Genomic DNA, 17500 nt, shown 5'->3' with positions numbered 1-17500 from the left:
ATCTTAGATATACAGTATGTTTTTTATCAAAGAGAAGGGGCTCCAAAGGCCATGTTGGATGCAATTAATTACTTTTCCAACAAGCTGATGCAATATATATACAATTGAAACTTTCACAGACAAGTATAAAATTTGAGTAGTCATCAATATAAGGAAAAAATAAAATCTCAAATCCAGAAACATGATATTTTGATTATAAAATAAATTTTTGAATATACTTACCCGGTGAATATATAATAGCTGACGTCTCCGGCGGCTCGACAGAAAAACACAAAAACTCGCGAGCGATCGCTATGAAGGTTGCGGGTGTGCCCACCAGCGCCAACTATCGGCCAGATACCGCATATACATGTAAACAGCTCCAGTTCTTCTCATCCCGCTGGGTCTCTATTTTAATTTATATATTCACCGGGTAAGTATATTCAAAAATTTATTTTATAATCAAAATATCATTTTTAAATATTTAACTTAGCCGGTGAATATATAATAGCTGATTCACACCCATGGTGGTGGGTAGAGACCAGTATTAATACAGTTTACAGCGTATATGCTTAGAGTTTTTGACAGTTATATCATAACAAAACCCAAATATATATAGGTACCTGGTAAGGAAGTTGACTTAGATGATTACTCTGCCTTGTTAGTCTGTCTTCCTCACGAAGCCCAGCCATCCTCTTAGGATGCTGAAAGACTCCCAGGAGCTGAAGTATCAAGGGCGGCAACCCATACAACAGGACCTCATCAAACCCCTAATCTGGGCGCTCTCAAGAAATGACATTTGACCACCCGCCAAATCAACCAGGATGCGAAAGGCTTCTTAGCCTTCCGTACAACCCAAAAACAAGATTAAAAACATTTCAAGAGACAGATTAAAAGGATATTGGAATTAAGGGAATGTAGTGGTAGAACCCTCACCCACTACTGCACTCGCTGCAACGAATGGACCCAGTGTGTAGCAGTCCTCATAAAGAGTCTGGACATCTTTTAAGTAAAATGACGCGAATACCGACTTGCTTCTCCAAAAGGTCGCGTCCATAATACTTCGCAGAGATCTATTTTGCTTAAAGGCCACGGAAGTTGCTATAGCTCTTACTTCGTGCGTCTTAACTTTAAGCAAGCATCGGTCTTTTTCATTCAAGTGAGAATGAGCCTCTCGGATTAAAAATCTGATAAAATATGACAAAGCATTCTTTGACATAGGTAATGATGGTTTCTTAACTGAGCACCATAAGGCCTCAAATCCACCTCGTAAGGACTTAGTACGAGCTAAGTAGAACTTAAGAGCTCTAACTGGACACAGTACTCTTTCAAGTTCGTTGCCTACGATCTCTGATAGGCAAGGTATATCAAAAGACTTAGGCCAAGGACGAGAAGGCAGTTCATTTTTGGCTAGGAAACCAAGTTGAAGTGAACATGTGGCTTTCTCTGTGGAAAAGCCGATGTTCTTACTGAAGGCATGAATTTCACTGACCCTTTTAGCCGAAGCCAAGCACACTAGGAAAAGCGTCTTGAGGGTGAGATCCTTCAGGGAGGCTGAATGTAATGGCTCAAACCTGTCTGACATCAGGAACCTTAGGACCACGTCTAAGTTCCATCCAGGAGTTGCCATACGACGTTCCTTAGAGGTCTCGAAAGACTTAAGGAGATCTTTATTGTTGGAAAGATCTAAGCCTCTATGTCTAAAGACTGAAGCCAACATGCTCCTGTAGCCCTTAATAGTGGGTGCTGAGAGGGAGCGAACATTTCTCAGATGTAAAAGAAAATCTGCGATTTAGGCTACAGAGGTACTGGAAGAGGACACAGATGCTGACTTGCACCAGTCTCGAAAGACTTCCCACTTCGACTGGTATACTCTGATGGTAGAAGCTCTCCTAGCTCTCGCAATCGCACTGGCTGCCTCCTTCGAAAAGCCTCGAGCTCTTGAGAGTCTTTCGATAGTCTGAAGGCAGTCAGACGAAGCGTGGGGAGGCTTTGATGAACATTCTTTACGTGGGGCTGACGTAAGAGATCTACCCTTAGAGGAAGACTCCTTGGAATGTCTACCAGCCATTGAAGTACCTCGGTGAACCACTCTCTCGCGGGCCAGAGGGGAGCAACCAACGTCAACCTTGTCCCTTCGTGAGAGGCGAACTTCTGCAGTACCTTGTTGACTATCTTGAATGGTGGGAATGCATATAAGTCCAGGTGAGACCAGTCCAGTAGAAACGCGTTTATGTGGATCGCCTCTGGATCTGGGACTGGTGAGCAATAGATTGGTAACCTTTTGGTCAACGAGGTGGCAAAGAGGTCTATGGTGGGTTGACCCCAAGTCGCCCAAAGACTCTTGCACACGTCCTTGTGGAGGGTCCATTCCGTGGGTATCACCTGACCCCTCCGACTGAGACAGTCTGCCAAGACGTTCAAGTCTCCCTGGATGAATCTCGTCAACAGGGAGATGCCTCGATTTTTTTACCATATGAGAAGGTCCCTTGCGATCACGTACAGCGTGTGGGAGTGAGTGCCTCCTTGCTTGGAGATGTACGCCAAAGCTGTGGTGTTGTCTGAGTTGACCTCTACCACTTTGTTTCGAAGAATGCTTTCGAATTTCATCAAGGCCAAGTGGACTGCTAATAGCTCCTTGCCGTTGATGTGCATGCTCTTCTGAACTGAGGTCCACAGACCCGAGCATTCCCGACCGTCCAGGGTCGCACCCCAACCCAAATCCGACGCGTCTGAGAACAACACGTGGCTTGGGTTCTTGACTGCTAGGGACAGGCCCTCTCTCAGACTGATATTGCAGTCCCACTAGTTCAGGCATGCTTTTACTGGTTCGGAGACTGGGATTGATACCGTCTCTAAAGTCTTGCCCTTGTTCCAGTGAGAGGCTAAATGGAACTGGAGAGGCCGAAGGTGCAGTCTCCCTAGCGAGACAAACTGCTCCAGGGATGAGAGAGTCCCTACGAGACTCATCCAACTCCTGACTGAACAACGTTCTCTTTTCAGCATTAGTTGGACTTTGAGCAGGGCTTGTTCTATTCGGGTGGCAGACGGAAAAGCCCGAAAAACTAGACTGCGAATCTCCATCCCCAAATATAGAATAGTCTGGGATGGGATCAGTTGGGACTTTTCTAAGTTGACCAAAAGTCCCAACTCCTTGGCCAGACCCAACGTCCAATGTAGATCCTGCAGACAGTGATGACTGGACGATGCTCTGAGAAGCCAGTCGTCCAAGTACAGGGAGGCTCGGATTCCCGATAGATGAAGGAATTTCGCCACATTCCTCATGAGCCTCGTAAACACGAGAGGAGCAGGACTGAGGCCGAAGCACAGTGCTCGAAACTGGTACACCACATTCCTGTAAACAAACCTCAGAAACGGTTGGGAATCCGGGTGTATAGGAATGTGGAAGTACGCATCTCGCAGGTCGAGAGAGACCATCCAGTCTCCCTCTCTGACCGCTGCTAAGACGGACTTCGTGGTCTCCATCGTGAATTTTGTTTTCGTAACAAAAACGTTGAGCGCACTGACGTCTAGCACTGGCCTCCAACCTCCTGAATGCTTTGGGACTAGGAAGAGACGGTTGTAAAACCCCGGTGATTGAAGGTCCGAGACTTTCACCACCGCTCCCTTCTCTAGCAACAGACACACTTCTTGATGAAGGGCTTGTCTCTTTGACTCCTCTCGATACCTGGGAGAGAGGTCTATGGGAGTTGTCACTAGAGGAGGTTTGCGTACAAACGGAATTTTGTACCCCTCTTTGAGCAACAGAACAGACTCTTGGTCTGCACCCCTCTTCTCCCAGGCCTGCCAGAAGCTGTTCAATCTGGCCCCTACCGCTGTCTGAGGCCGTGGGCAGTCAGACTCTGCCACGGGAGGACTTGGCTCCTCTCTTCTTACCTCTCTTTCCCTCGGCACGAGAGCCTCCCCTGCTGGGAGCTCTGCCACGAAAGGGCGGGATAAATCTAGACGCAGGAGGCTCGATCCTGGGTCTCACAGCAAAGGATGAAGAAGGAGCTCCCTTGCGAGCAGAGGACGCCATCAGGTCATGTGTGTCCTTCTGCACAAGCGAAGAAGCTATATCCTTAACCAGCTGTTGTGGAAACAAGGCAGCCGATAAGGGAGCAAAGAGCAGTTCCGATCTCTGACAGGGAGTAACTCCTGCTGAAAGGAAAGAGCAAAGGGTTTCTCTCTTCTTCAAGACTCCCGACGTAAAGGTGGAGGCGAGCTCATTGGAGCCATCGCGGATGGCTTTGTCCATACAGGACATGATAAGTAAGGATACATCTTGGTCGGCAGACGAGATCTTCCTACTTAATGCTCCTAAAGACCAATCAAGAAAGTTAAAAACTTCAAAGGCCCTGTATACGCCTTTAAGTAGATGGTCAAGGTCCGAGGAGGACCAACAAATCTTCGAGCGTCTCATGGCCAGGAGACGGGGAGAGTCTACGAGGCTTGAGAAGTCACCCTGGGCAGAGGCAGGGACTCCCAAGCCGAGAACTTCTCCCGTGTCATACCAGACGCTCGGTCTAGAAGCAAGCTTAGAAGGTGGGAAGGCAAAGGCCGTCTTCCCCAAACTCCTCCTGGTATCCAACCAGTCGCCTAGAAGACGTAAAGCCCTCTTAGAAGAGCGAGAAAGCACTAGCTTAGTAAAGGCAGGCTTGGTAGCAGCTAAGCCTAGAGCAAGCTCAGACGGAGGCGAACGAGGAGCAACAGCAACAAAATGATCTGGAAAAAGATCCTTGAAAATCATCATGATCTTCTTAAAATCCATGGAAGGTTGAACAGCCTTAGGTTCTTCTACATCTGACAAAACGTCCAAAGGATTATCATCAGGATGAGGATCAGCAACGTCCTCATCTGAAGGAACCTCGTCCGACAACTGATGAGTCTCAAGCAAGGGAGAGACCTGCCTTGGTGGCAATGCTTGACAAGCAGAGTCCACACGCACAGGAGCATCAGTAGCAGTCCAGGACGCTACGTCATGTAACTGCTTAACGGACTGACTAGCAACAACAACAGGAGCGGGAGGACGCTCGACGTCAACTCGAGACTGCCTTGACTGCCTAGACTGAGCAGTCAAAACAACTCTTGACTGCGGTGCTTGACGCTCAACGTCAAAACAAGTCAACTTCGCTGGTTGGCGAACGTCCTGAACGTCAACACGAGCATGCGGCAGCGGCTGAACGTCCACAAGCGGCTGAAAGTCAACACGGGACTGCATCGAGTGAGGCTCTACGTCACGTGACTGACGTGACTTTGTAACGTCAGCGTCAACAGGACGAGCAAAGGCTCGTTTGGGTGGCTGACGGCCAGGATCTCGATCAGCTAAACGGCGAGGATCATCGTGAACCTGCTCAGCAGTATAATCCTCCATAAGAGAGGCAAGCTTATTCTGCATATCTTGCAGCACAACTCATTTAGGATCAACGGGAGTGGGTGCGGTTCGAGACGAGGGTAACGTCTGTGACTGCAAAACATTGCCTACACTAAGACTCTCGGAGCCTGTGTTACGCTTCTGTTTAGGCGGCGAGCAGTCTTCCGATGACTGCACAGGGTCAGAGCTGTCCCAATGGCTACAACCAGGACGCTGGACCTGTCCTGAAGGGACTGACTTTCGCTTTAAGGGTCTCGAAACCTTGCTCCATGGTTTCTTACGCGAGAAGCCTTCGGATGACGAGTAGAAAATCGCCTCGCTCGTCTTATGGTAGGGGCGGTCTTGACGAGACACGCCCGAAACCATAGAGGGAACGTCTGTTCGTTGGTTAAAGCCTCTCGTACCCATAAGTCCTACGACATTACTTCTCCCTGGGGCATGGGAGCTTGCAAGAGGTCTCGGACTAGGCGAACGACAGGCACGAACAGACGAACCCTCGGTCGCAACACTGATAACACTTTGCGCACTAATCACTTTATCCCCACGATTTTCTAATGTGGCACTCTGACACTTTAACTCTTTTACATCCGCCATGAGTTGATTACGGTCCGTAGCTAAAGATTCAACTCTCTCGCCCAAAGCTTGAATGGCACGTAACATATCCCGCATTGATGGTTCATGAGTGCTAGTAGAAGGTTCAGGCACAACTACTACTGGGGAAGGATTAGGTTCAGGGGCATGGGAGGAGGAAAATTCTTATGATCTAGAGGAACTTCTCCTCACCCTATCTCTCTCTAGCTTACGAGAATACTTATCAAACTCTAGCCAGTCGAATTCCGAAAGTACCACGCACTCATCACACCGATCTCCTAATTGACAGGTTTTACCCCGACAATTAGAACACACAGTATGTGGGTCGAGAGAGGCCTTTGGAAGACGTTTGTTACAATCCCTAGCATTACATTTACGAAATTTAGGAATTGGAGAAGGGTCAGCCATTTTGAAAAGTCAAAGAAAGTCCAAAAACAATCCAAAGTCATCAACAATTAAATCTATCCAAAAAAGAGTTCAAGAGTTTAAATTGAAGATAAAAACACCTGCACTGCGAAAGCTCAAAACCAAAAAGAAGTACTTCACCAAGACTGTTGAAAAACTCCAGGTTAACAGCGAGTAATGGAATCAACTTGTCGATCAGACCGACAGAGAAGAACTGGAGCTGTTTACATGTATATGCGGTATCTGGCCGATAGTTGGCGCTGGTGGGCACACCCGCAACCTTCATAGCGATCGCTCGCGAGTTTTTGTGTTTTTCTGTCGAGCCGCCGGAGACGTCAGCTATTATATATTCACCGGCTAAGTTAAATATTTAAAATTTGCTATTTGCAAGTGTACCTAAATGACATGTAAAAGAAAAGTATTACTTTAGTCAATGCATCTATATTTTTCAAATGATAGAAATTATTTCTCATTGTGTGGAAAGATATTTTTAAGAGTCAAGACCGACATGCACTGATTAACATCATAAATATTAAATTTGAAGTGACCAGCAATCAAATTCCTTAATCAGTACTGAATCATACGATTTGCTCTTTAATATACAACTAAACCTACAGAAAAGAAAAATTGAAGTTGGAAAGCCAAGAGAAAACAGAAAAGGGAATGGATACAGCATATGAAACTGAAAGCCAAGGACCACAAGGGTGTTTCAATGAACCTACAGAACTAAAGTACAGTACCTGAAAGGCACTATGGCACAAAAGTAATTAAGAATATCCCCCAAAGCAGCTTAATATTTGGTGCATACAATGTTAACTCAAAATGAAAGCAAGGGATTAAACAAAATATTTCCATGATTCTACCTGGGATGCATGTCCTATTCATTCAAAGAACAGAAAGTTTGAATGATATAAAAGAATATGGGTTCTTTTCCATGGCTTATGTAAGACCCTTTGTTCTAGCAAGAAAGAGGCATTGGTGAAGCAAAAAAGCAACTAAAAGGTGTCAAACCCACCACCTTTTTTATTGATTTTTTCATCAGTTATAGCATAAGCTACCAACACATTTTATATGCATAAATTTTTGTCATTTAGTGTATATATACAGTAGGTGTATAATACTCATTTCTATTTTTAAAAAAATTGGCATGTCTTCTAATTTTTAAAGCATAGAATACTGTATACATGGAATGCAAAGTGAATAAAGTACTACTGTATTGGTGAAAGTGGATCCTCATATGGAATGCACTGCATGCAAAAGTCTAATGTGCTCCTTACTCGTGCGTTGTACGGAGTGTAGTCACTTATCAGAGGAAATTAAGTCTTATTATTTATATTTAGCTGAGCCTAGAGCTAAAGATTTTTCAGGCTTCCCCTTCCCTTCCTGTCTCGCTTACCTTTTTGGGTATACTGTATTTTCCCCTGTAGGAGACCTTAGTAGTTTGGGGATTTAGGGTGCAGAATTGTTGACTTCGTTATATAAAGAGTTGCCTTTTTGTTAGAAAGTAGGCTTGAGAGTATTCAAAACACTTTTGGAACTTCAAACACGTATGACAAAACTTACTTTAATTCCTGAGTACGTATGGTATTATTGAGTTTTTGAATACTTTGGATGAGTTTGTTCCTCTTCCTTTAGCAGCTGATGCTATGTAGGTCTGCTATGGAGAGAATGGACAGTACCCATTTCTATTTTTCTTTCTTTGGAACAGGTCTTGGCAGTTCCCTATACAGAGCCTGTAAAATCAGCCCTTGGGTCTTTGCGGGTCCTATATTCGCGGATTCGGTTATTCGTAATACGGAGAATCATATAACCTATTACAATAAAAATTCCCCCATTCTAAGTTTCGTGTTAAGTACTCTGTCGGTGAGCCGACAATTTCAAACAGACCACACTCCTTTGCACCCGGCATGCCTAGTGCCATTTCCACTCAGCACAACACCCCATATCGTGCTGATTTGGCCTCACTTTGGCATCGGCTTTCCTCTCGTGTGCATTTCCCACCACAGTCCTTTTTTTGCCAGGATCACTTTGCCTTACTTCAACAAAAATATTATGGACCCCCAGGAGCCAATTTGATTTCCGAAGGTTCTGCTAAACGGCAGAGAAACATCATGACTCGAGGAGAAAGTTAAAGTCCTTACTAAAGCAAGGAAGGAATGAAATATGCAGCTATTGGTAGACTTTTTGGCGTGAACAAGAGTACCGTGAGGTATATAGAAAAGAATGCAGTGAAGATTTATGCTGCCATGGCTACTAGTACCCAACACAGTGCGAAGGTTATATCCGAGGTGAGGGAAAAGTTCATGCTCAAGGTGGAAAATGGCCTGTTTCTGTGGATCAAGGATCAGCATCACAAAGGAATCGCCATCAACGGGCATGCAATTTCATGGAAGATGATCCTTGGCCAGCCACCAGCCAAGACAGCACATCGCCGCATACACCTGCATAGGCTGGTTTGATAAGTTTAAATGGCATTTTTGCCTGAAAATGTGAAAACTACTGGGGAGTCAGCCTTTGCAGACCATGAAGGAGGGGCAAGTTTCCCAGACTAGCTTCAAAAACTCATTATGGAGATGGGGTACAAGCCGGAACATATCTAGAATATGGATGAAACTAGTAAGTTTATGGACATTTACATTTAAAATTCTTATGCTGTAGTACTGTATAGTTTATATAATTAATTTGTTTATTTTAGCAGAAAATTTAGCGTACAGTAAAGACACGTCAATTTGAATTAGTTTTCGATACCTACAGAATCTGTATGATTGTATTATTTAAATTGTTTCCTTTTTAGTGTATGTATGTTTAATGTAAATGTTAATTAGCATACATTATTATTATTATTATTATTATTACTAGCCAAGCTACAACCCTAGTTGGAAAAGCAAGATGCTATAAGCCCAAGGGCTCCAACAGGGAAAAATAGCCCGGTGAGGAAAGGAAATAAGAAAATATATAAATGATGAGAATAAATTAACAATATATCACTCTCAAAACAGTAACAGCGTCAAAACAGATATGTCCTATATAAACTATTAACAACGTCAAAAAGATATGTCATATATAAACAATAAAAAGACTCATGTCAAGCCTGGTCAACATAAAAACATTTGCTCCAACTTTGAACTTATGAAGTTCTACTGATTCAACTACCCGATTAGGAAGATCATTCCACAACTTGGTAACAGCTGGAATAAAACTTCTAGAATACTGTGTAGTATTGAGCCTCATGATGGAGTAGGCCTGGCTATTAGAATTAACTGCCTGCCTAGTATTACGAACAGGATAGAATTGTCCAGGGAGATCTGAATGTAAAGGATGGTCAGAGTTATGAAAAATCTTATGCAACATGCATAATGAACTAATTGAACGACGGTGCCAAAGATTAATATCTAGATCAGGAATAAGAAATTTAATAGACTATAAGTTTCTGTCCAACAAATTAAGATGACAATCAGCAGCTGAACACCAGACAGGAGAACAATACTCAAAACAAGGTAAAATGCTTTTAAAATTCAAAATGTAGCGTACCACATAGGCCCGTGTCTACAGTATTGTACGAAACTATAGTTTTGTAATTTGGATTAGTTTTTGGTACGTACAGTACTTGTAATATTTGATTATTTAAAACTTTACATTTTAAGTGTACATACATCATCATCATTTCTTCCTACATCTATTGACGCAAAAGGCCTCTGTTAGATTTCACCAGTCAACTCTATCTTGAGCCTTTAAATCAAAGTTCATTCACATTTCATACTCCTCAGCCATGTAGGCCTGGATCTTCCAACTCTTCTAGAGCCTTGTGGAGCCCAGTTGAACGTTTGGTGAATTAATTTCTCATGGGGAGTACAAAGAGCCCGTCCAAACCATATCCATCTACCACTCACCATGATCTCAACCACATATGGCATTTGAGTACTCTCTCTTAGAGTTTCATTTCTATTCCTGTCCTGCCATTTAACTCCCAATGTTCTTCTGAGGGTTTTGTTCTCATATCTATAAACTCTGTTGGATATTGTTTCTTTATCATACCATGACTCATGTCTATACAGTAACATTGATCCCACTAAACTGATATATAGCCTGATTTTCATATGTAATTTCAGGCGATCTGACTACGAAATTTTACTTAACCTATCCATTGTCTGATTTGCTTTTATCAGTCTTTCATTAAACTAATTCTAAACACCTTGTATTATATATCATAGTTCCTAAATATTTAAATGATTCTACCTCGTTAATCCTTTCCCTTTCTAATATTTCAACCCCCACTGTATATTCCGTTCTCATCATGTCCGTCTTTCTTCTATTTACCTTGAGCTCAACTTCCTGTATTCTGGTAAGCAAGCTTTGCAGGTTCTGTGGTGTTCTGCTAATAAGGACAGCATCTTTAGCATAATCTAGGTCTGCTAATTTCCTGTTACCAATCAAGTCCAATCCTTCTCCACCATCCCCAACTGTTCTATACATTACAATATCCATGAGGAGGATAAACAATGTAGGTGACTGCACAGTTCCTTGAAGTACTCCATTGTTCACTGGAAATTTATTTGATAGGACTCCACTAACTAACTTAGCACTTGCTATGCTCATGAACAGACTTAATCAAATTTACATATTTAAGAGGAACTCCATAATAACGCAGGACTCTCTCAACAAAATTGGGCAGTGCACACTATCAAAGGCTTTTTCATAATCCACAAATGCCATCAAGTGGATTTCTATATTCTAAATATTGCTGTACATGTTTTAAAACTAAAATTTGGTCAGTACAACTTCTACCTTTTAGAAATCCAGCTTGTTCATCTCTCAGCTTTTTGTCAATCTTTCTCTCGAGTCTCTTTAGAATGAGCATAATATATATCTTCATGACAACTGACATGAATGTGATGCCTCTGTAATTATTGCAATCAGTCAGATCTCCTTTTTTTGCCATTTTAACCAACACTTAACGTAAATGTTAATTTGTGTATGTACTTTTTTCTTAAATTTATATGTACAGTAAATTACTATAGTACACAACAAACTGTATGCTATATTTTAATGTATACTGTATATATAAACTTTTTTATTGCTTGACAGGTTTGCTTTGCAAGAAGATGCCCCAGAAAATGTTCATTGCCAAAGAAGAATGCTGTGCTTCCGGTTTTAAGGTAGCAATTGAAAGATAGCCTAACGGTGTAATTTTTTTCCCATTTCTCCAATTTAGGTGTAAAATGCAGCTTATACTGACAATTTATTTGATTAATCCTTTATGCAGTAATTTTGGGCATCTTGTTAAAAAAAATATGGTATTTACAGTAATATTGTGATTTTATATGAAATATTACTTACAAAACCCCATTCTAATAAATGTGTCTTTTTCTTTCTTCCTCAAGTGTAATGTATGTTGATTTTGTTCAGAAACGTCACCATCAACCTTATAATACCCGGCTTCATTTATAAGTCAGCAAGGTCCCGTGCACTTCAGCATCGAACATGAATTTGCTGCCTGTGTACTAGGTGTGCAAAAAGAAGGCAAGGGTGACCAAGGAGCTCTTCTTGAGCTGGTTTCAGTACTGCTTCTTGCTGGAGGTGAAGGACTACTTCTAGAGTAAGGGCATGGAGTTCAAGGTCCTCTTCACCCCTGACAATGCTCCCAGACATCCATCCTCTGTTGGGATAACAATGCTTAACCCTTTTACCCCCAAAGGACGTACTGGTACGCTTCACAAAACTCATCCCTTTACCCCCATGGACGTACCAGTACGTCCTTGCAAAAAACTGCTATTTAAAATTTTTTTTGCATATTTTTGATAATTATTTGAGAAACTTCAGGCATTTTCAAAGAGAATGAGACCAACCTGACCTCTCTATGACATAAATTAAGGCTGTTAGAGCAATTTTAAAAAAATATACTGCAAAATGTGCTTGAAAAAAAATAACCCTTGGGGGTTAAGGGTTGGAAATTTCCAAATACCTTAGGGGTAAAAGGGTTAATGTGCAAGTGGTTTCTTTCCTCTGAACACCACTACCCTCATCAAGCCTATGGACTGACCAGGTTGTAACCAAGAATTTCAGGGTTCACTAGAACCCACAAGTGATGGCGAGTCTCCAAGATTTGGAAGGGATTCATGATATCATACTATGTCTGTTGCCAGGATTCCTTCAACGATGTCAAGCCTGAACAACGTCCAGCCTGAAACTGTCAATACATGCTAAAAATGTCATGCCTTGACCAGGGTGATGGCTTTTATCTATAAGTGGATGCATCTTCTGGGCAAGAGTCCTATAATACCTGGAAAAATGGCTTCTTTTGAACGCATTTCTAAAAGAGATTCACATTCATCAGGTATGGTTGCTCAGGTTGTTGCAGTGACTGGGAGTCCTTACACAAATGATGGGATGACCCTCTTTGTTTGGGTTGGAGGTAAAAGTCCTGAGCAGATCTCTTTTTGTGGAAGTGTCTCATTAAGGGCGAGGCTCTAACCTGGATTATCTTCATTTATTAGGATGTGGTCAGAAAGGGAGACTGGCCTTCACATAAACTGCCTGGAGCTGTTAGCAGTATTCAAGATATTTTCGAGCCTGGGAGTCACTAGTGATGAAGTGCATGGCAGGATTCACAGACATAACAGCATTGGCTTACATTCGGAAACAGGGTAAAAAGTCGTTGTCTTAATTCCTCATAATGGAAGAAACTGTTGTCTTGGACAACACTTCCTTGGATGGAGCTGCAAGTATTCCACATCCTACCACAATTTATTTCAAGCAAATTGATTAGTTAAGCAGAAAACAAGTACTGTACTGCCAAATGAGTGGTTTCTCACTCTGTTAATGTGCCAAGAGATTTGGAGTTGGGTGGAAAAGTCAAATGTAGACATGTTTGCAACCTCCCTCAACAAGAAGATGGTTTTTGCTCAGCGGTTCCAGTTTCCCTGATGTGGAAGGTGGATGCCATGTTGAAGGACTGTTTGAACCAGGACCTTAATTTCCCCCCTTCTTTATGATTCAAGCTGTGATAAATAAGCTCAGAGTGTCTTTGAACAGCAGGATGATTATGGTGGGTTCCTTTTAAGAGAGTGGTTTATCAATCAATGGTCTCTATAGTCGGCTTGCCTGACAAGGTTGTCTTGTAACACCCAATCTTCTGAGACAACATGTTTTGCGACTGGTTCACAGAAACCTCAAGATGCTTCAGCTAACCACATGAAGATGGTCCACTCAGAGAAAAATGGCTTTCTAGGCCTTCTAGATAGTTTATCTTAGGTTCCCAGAGGCATGTGTGTTTTGATTGGAGCAGTACCAGGAATGCTTTGGTGACTAAGACAAGTTTGGATAATATTAAGAGATAAGTCCATGCTTAATATTGTTTTCATACATTTTTTATTGAATTTATCCTCTTTAGGTATAATAACAAATGTCTTCAGGTTTTTTGCTAATGAAAAACCTTCAATTGAATATCTATTTAATTGAATTTGTATGTAGTTTCACAGTATTTGAAAAGTCCACATTTTGATCTTTTGGAAAGACTGTCCTTCAAGGATTTTATAGTGAAGACAGTTTTTCTTTGGCTCTGGCTATATGCATTGGCAAATTACAGTCTTTCCCAGAGTTTGAGTTTTTTTATTGATAATATTCTATTTTTTCTTTCCTGCCAAGCTTTAGGATGATGAATGATTTCTAGGTGCAAGGTGTAACACATTTTTTTGCATACCTTCACTAGGGAGAAAGGTGGGCAGAACTTCGGAGGATAGGTTTCTTTGTCTGATTAGGGCAATTAAGTTTTATTTAGACAAGACTGCTAGCATTAAGGAAATCGTTCTTAATTCATTTAGTGGCATTAAGGTGCTACAACATCCTCTATTCAAGAATACTATCCCCTTCCTTATTACGAATTTAGTGACTGAAACTCACATTGAATTAGATTCCGTTCAGGTGGAGGACTAAAAGAGTTCAGGTCATGATATTAGGACTGCTGCTACTTCCTTTAATTTCTGTAGGAATCTTTCTTTGGAAAGGGCTTTGGCAACAACTCAATGAACAGCCAAGTGCCGTATTCCAGCTTGCACTATTGTCATTCTCCTATATAAGGGATGAGGGCTTATTTATTGTGAGGGAACACTCTCAACATCAGTGCTTTTATTACCCTTAGGAGTCTGGCTATAACAATGAAATATATATTATGGTGGGTTATTTGTATTCAATGACCTTTAGAAAAAAAAATGTTTAATTTGCAAATAATACATCCCTTTTATTCGGGAGGTGCCGTTACAAAGGCTATGCCTTTCATACATGAGCCACAGCATATGCACATTACTAATGTGCCAGTTGTGAACAATAAGAAGTAAGTAAATGATCCTATAATCTTATGATAAAATTACTGTACCTTATAAACCTCACAATTCCACCTTTCATTGTGAACAAGTTAAAGTTTTTCAAGTTGATCATTATGACAACGGTAATTTACGAAAACCTTTATACGGTATTCTTGGTTTACAAGTTTATTTAATAATTGCTATTTTGGGGTAATAATATTTGACGGTTTATTGAAATACTTTCCTTTGCAGTTAATTTTAGTGTTTTAAAAAGCTTTATTTTAGCAGAGAAAGCTAGGCTTGTTGATTATAGAATTAATTATGACACTACTGTAGTAAAACTTCAGACTTTGTCAACTACACCCTATCTACTTAGTTTTTGTTAGATTAGGCATTTACAGTAATTCCATTTGTGGTAGCTCAGAAACATATATAATTCTCAGTTCAGGGTAGTATTTCAGGCCTAACGTACCCTATCAAAACCTAACCACCTACTCAAATTGTAATTTGATATTTGATAATTGAATTTGATATTAATACAACTACTTTCCTTAATATTTGTACAAATCCTTCCTCGGAAAAAGTTTTAGCAAAAGCTCAATGCCATACAAAGTCAGTGTTTGCCAAACCTCATCTTAAAGAATCCTAGTTTGCTTATGAAGAGTGCTTGGCTCTAGGCCCAATGGTGGCTGTAGGGCTGTGGTCTAATTAATTTAAAGTTCAGTTAATTTTATAACTTATCTATGAGTATATGGGCTTTTAATTTACTATTTGATTTTATCTCAATCATAAGTATCTTTTCGATCAAGAATTACAATCTAAAGTCTGGTATATATAGCGTTATAAACATCTAAATAAAGGATTTCAAACCATGTTTTGAGATTGTTGGAAATAACCTAGACCAGGTTAATAAATCTTAACCATCATAGTACAGTATATTGCTTTTAATTAAATTTATCCTATCTTTCCTTTAAAGGCATCCCACCTCCAGCAGAATGTGGGAGTCAGCATGTAGGAGTAATGTATATGAATATCAGGGGAGGGTCATAGAAATAAAATGAAATTTTTTATACTTATTTCTATAATCACTTGATGTTCATATACATGCCAACCCTCCTTCCCACAGCCTCATGGTATAAAAGAGGATAGGGATAATCACAACTTTGAAACTGAAGGGACAAAGAGATACTAGAGCATCAGTTCTGGGTTTCTTACCACTTAACACTAAAATGTTCCGTTCCTTTACTAGACATGTGTTTAATGAAGGGAAAGAAAATAGGAAAATTTTAAATATATAAAATTTTACAGGTAAACGATTAAACCAAGCTTCTGGAGAAGAAGCAATATGAACAACTGGTAAGTATAGAAATAAGAAATTTCATTATCAAAATTCCAATTTTTCAAGCACAAATGTTTATATTGTACTATAAAAAAAAATTAATCAAAATAGCAGTGATTAGAGAAGATGCTGCTTACTCAACTGATCTTTTCAAAAGTCTCTCTCTCTCGCTGGAACAAAGTGCCATATATACGCCATAGCAATTTTTTTTCATTCTATTTCTCATTTTACTAAAGTTTTTTATTCTTTGAATGGATAGCACATATATCCCAGGTAGATATTGAAATACTGTACAGTACTTCATTTCAGTTAAAAAATTAAAATTATGTTAACGTCCATGACTATCAATGAATACTGTTGGAATATGATAACCTTAAAAATTTTCAAGATTATTCAGGATATTGTAGTTTACATTATTGACAAACAATAAATAAATTATGCTGAGGGAACAAATAATGGTGCTTGAAAAGCTACCCTTTCTTGAAAATTGTAATTCATATTCAATTATGAATTAAAACAAGAAATAAAAATTATCTATAGCTGTTGAAATAGCACCCAAGCATGGTTATCAAATAGCAACTACATTAAAACTACAACTATACTTTTTAGAAAAGAATTAAAACATATCTTTCATCCTCTTCATGCTACCCCATGACCTAAGGTTCTTTTGTCGTTGGGGAAACCTAAGAGAGCCTCCTTTTCTGTGAAATCCTTCAAAAACTTCTTGCGTAACAAGAGGCTTTGGAAGTTTCAGGCTCCCTTCTCGACTAAATGAGGTCAAATAAGGAATTGATTCATAAGAACTATAATAATCTGATGAAGGCTCAGTGGCCTGAGTACTCAAACTAGTTTTAGATCTCTTCGTTTCCAAGAAGCTTTGAGAAACAAAATCATCATATGATACATCATTAAAAACAGGATTGAGACTAAAACTCTTGGAAAATTGTTTGCCTCTAAAAGAATTTCTGTTATTGTCTCGTTGAATACAGTCTTTTTCAATTTCACTTATACCGGGGGACTCTTGCATGATTGGTGAAACCAAATTTGAGATTGAGGAAAAACATTGTGCAGAAGTAGGCTCAGATATTATGACGCCTTTATCTGATTTTGAATATTTCTGAGGTGAAATAGATGAAAGTTTTCTTATGGAACTCAAACATGGTGTATTTAAGGATCTCAAAGAGGAACTTCTATTTACAGCTATACCTATATTATGATTTTTATCTTGCAAATTTTTGTTTAACTTACCTTCACAGGAAAGGGGTATGGATTTATCAACAAAATTATCAATGATACTACTTTTAACACCATTATTACCATCACCAGCAAAAGATTCATGCGCAACTTCAGTCGTTAAGCTAGTACAAGAGTAGGATGAGGATAAGGCACTCTCCATAAGTGTGCCATCTGATGAAATGTCAACAGAGATAGCTTCCCTAGAAGTCTCGAGCATGCAGTGTCTACGGGAATCAGAAATCCAATTTCCTTGCCATACCTGACTCTTGGAAAGCT

The 17500-nt window shown here is 40.4% G+C and overlaps 1 protein-coding gene across 7 annotated transcripts in view; it reads right to left on the bottom strand.

Annotated features, from left to right (window-relative positions):
- The window catches only part of LOC137655029 (serine-rich adhesin for platelets-like), a 149369-nt gene that overhangs the window by 33653 nt on the left and 98216 nt on the right, over positions 1-17500 (bottom strand). For all 7 annotated transcript variants that reach the window (XM_068388964.1, XM_068388931.1, XM_068388947.1 and 4 more), the window contains one exon: positions 17484-17500. This exon is cut by the window's right edge and continues 263 nt beyond it. In XM_068388964.1, the coding sequence (XP_068245065.1) occupies positions 17484-17500 (17 nt within the window). The remainder of the gene's footprint in view (positions 1-17483) is intronic.

This window comes from Palaemon carinicauda, chromosome 1, assembly GCF_036898095.1.
Source record: "Palaemon carinicauda isolate YSFRI2023 chromosome 1, ASM3689809v2, whole genome shotgun sequence".
NCBI classification, from domain to species: Eukaryota; Metazoa; Arthropoda; class Malacostraca; order Decapoda; family Palaemonidae; genus Palaemon; species Palaemon carinicauda.
Note: the sequence above shows the minus strand (reverse complement) of the source record. Positions and strands in the feature narration are given on the sequence as shown.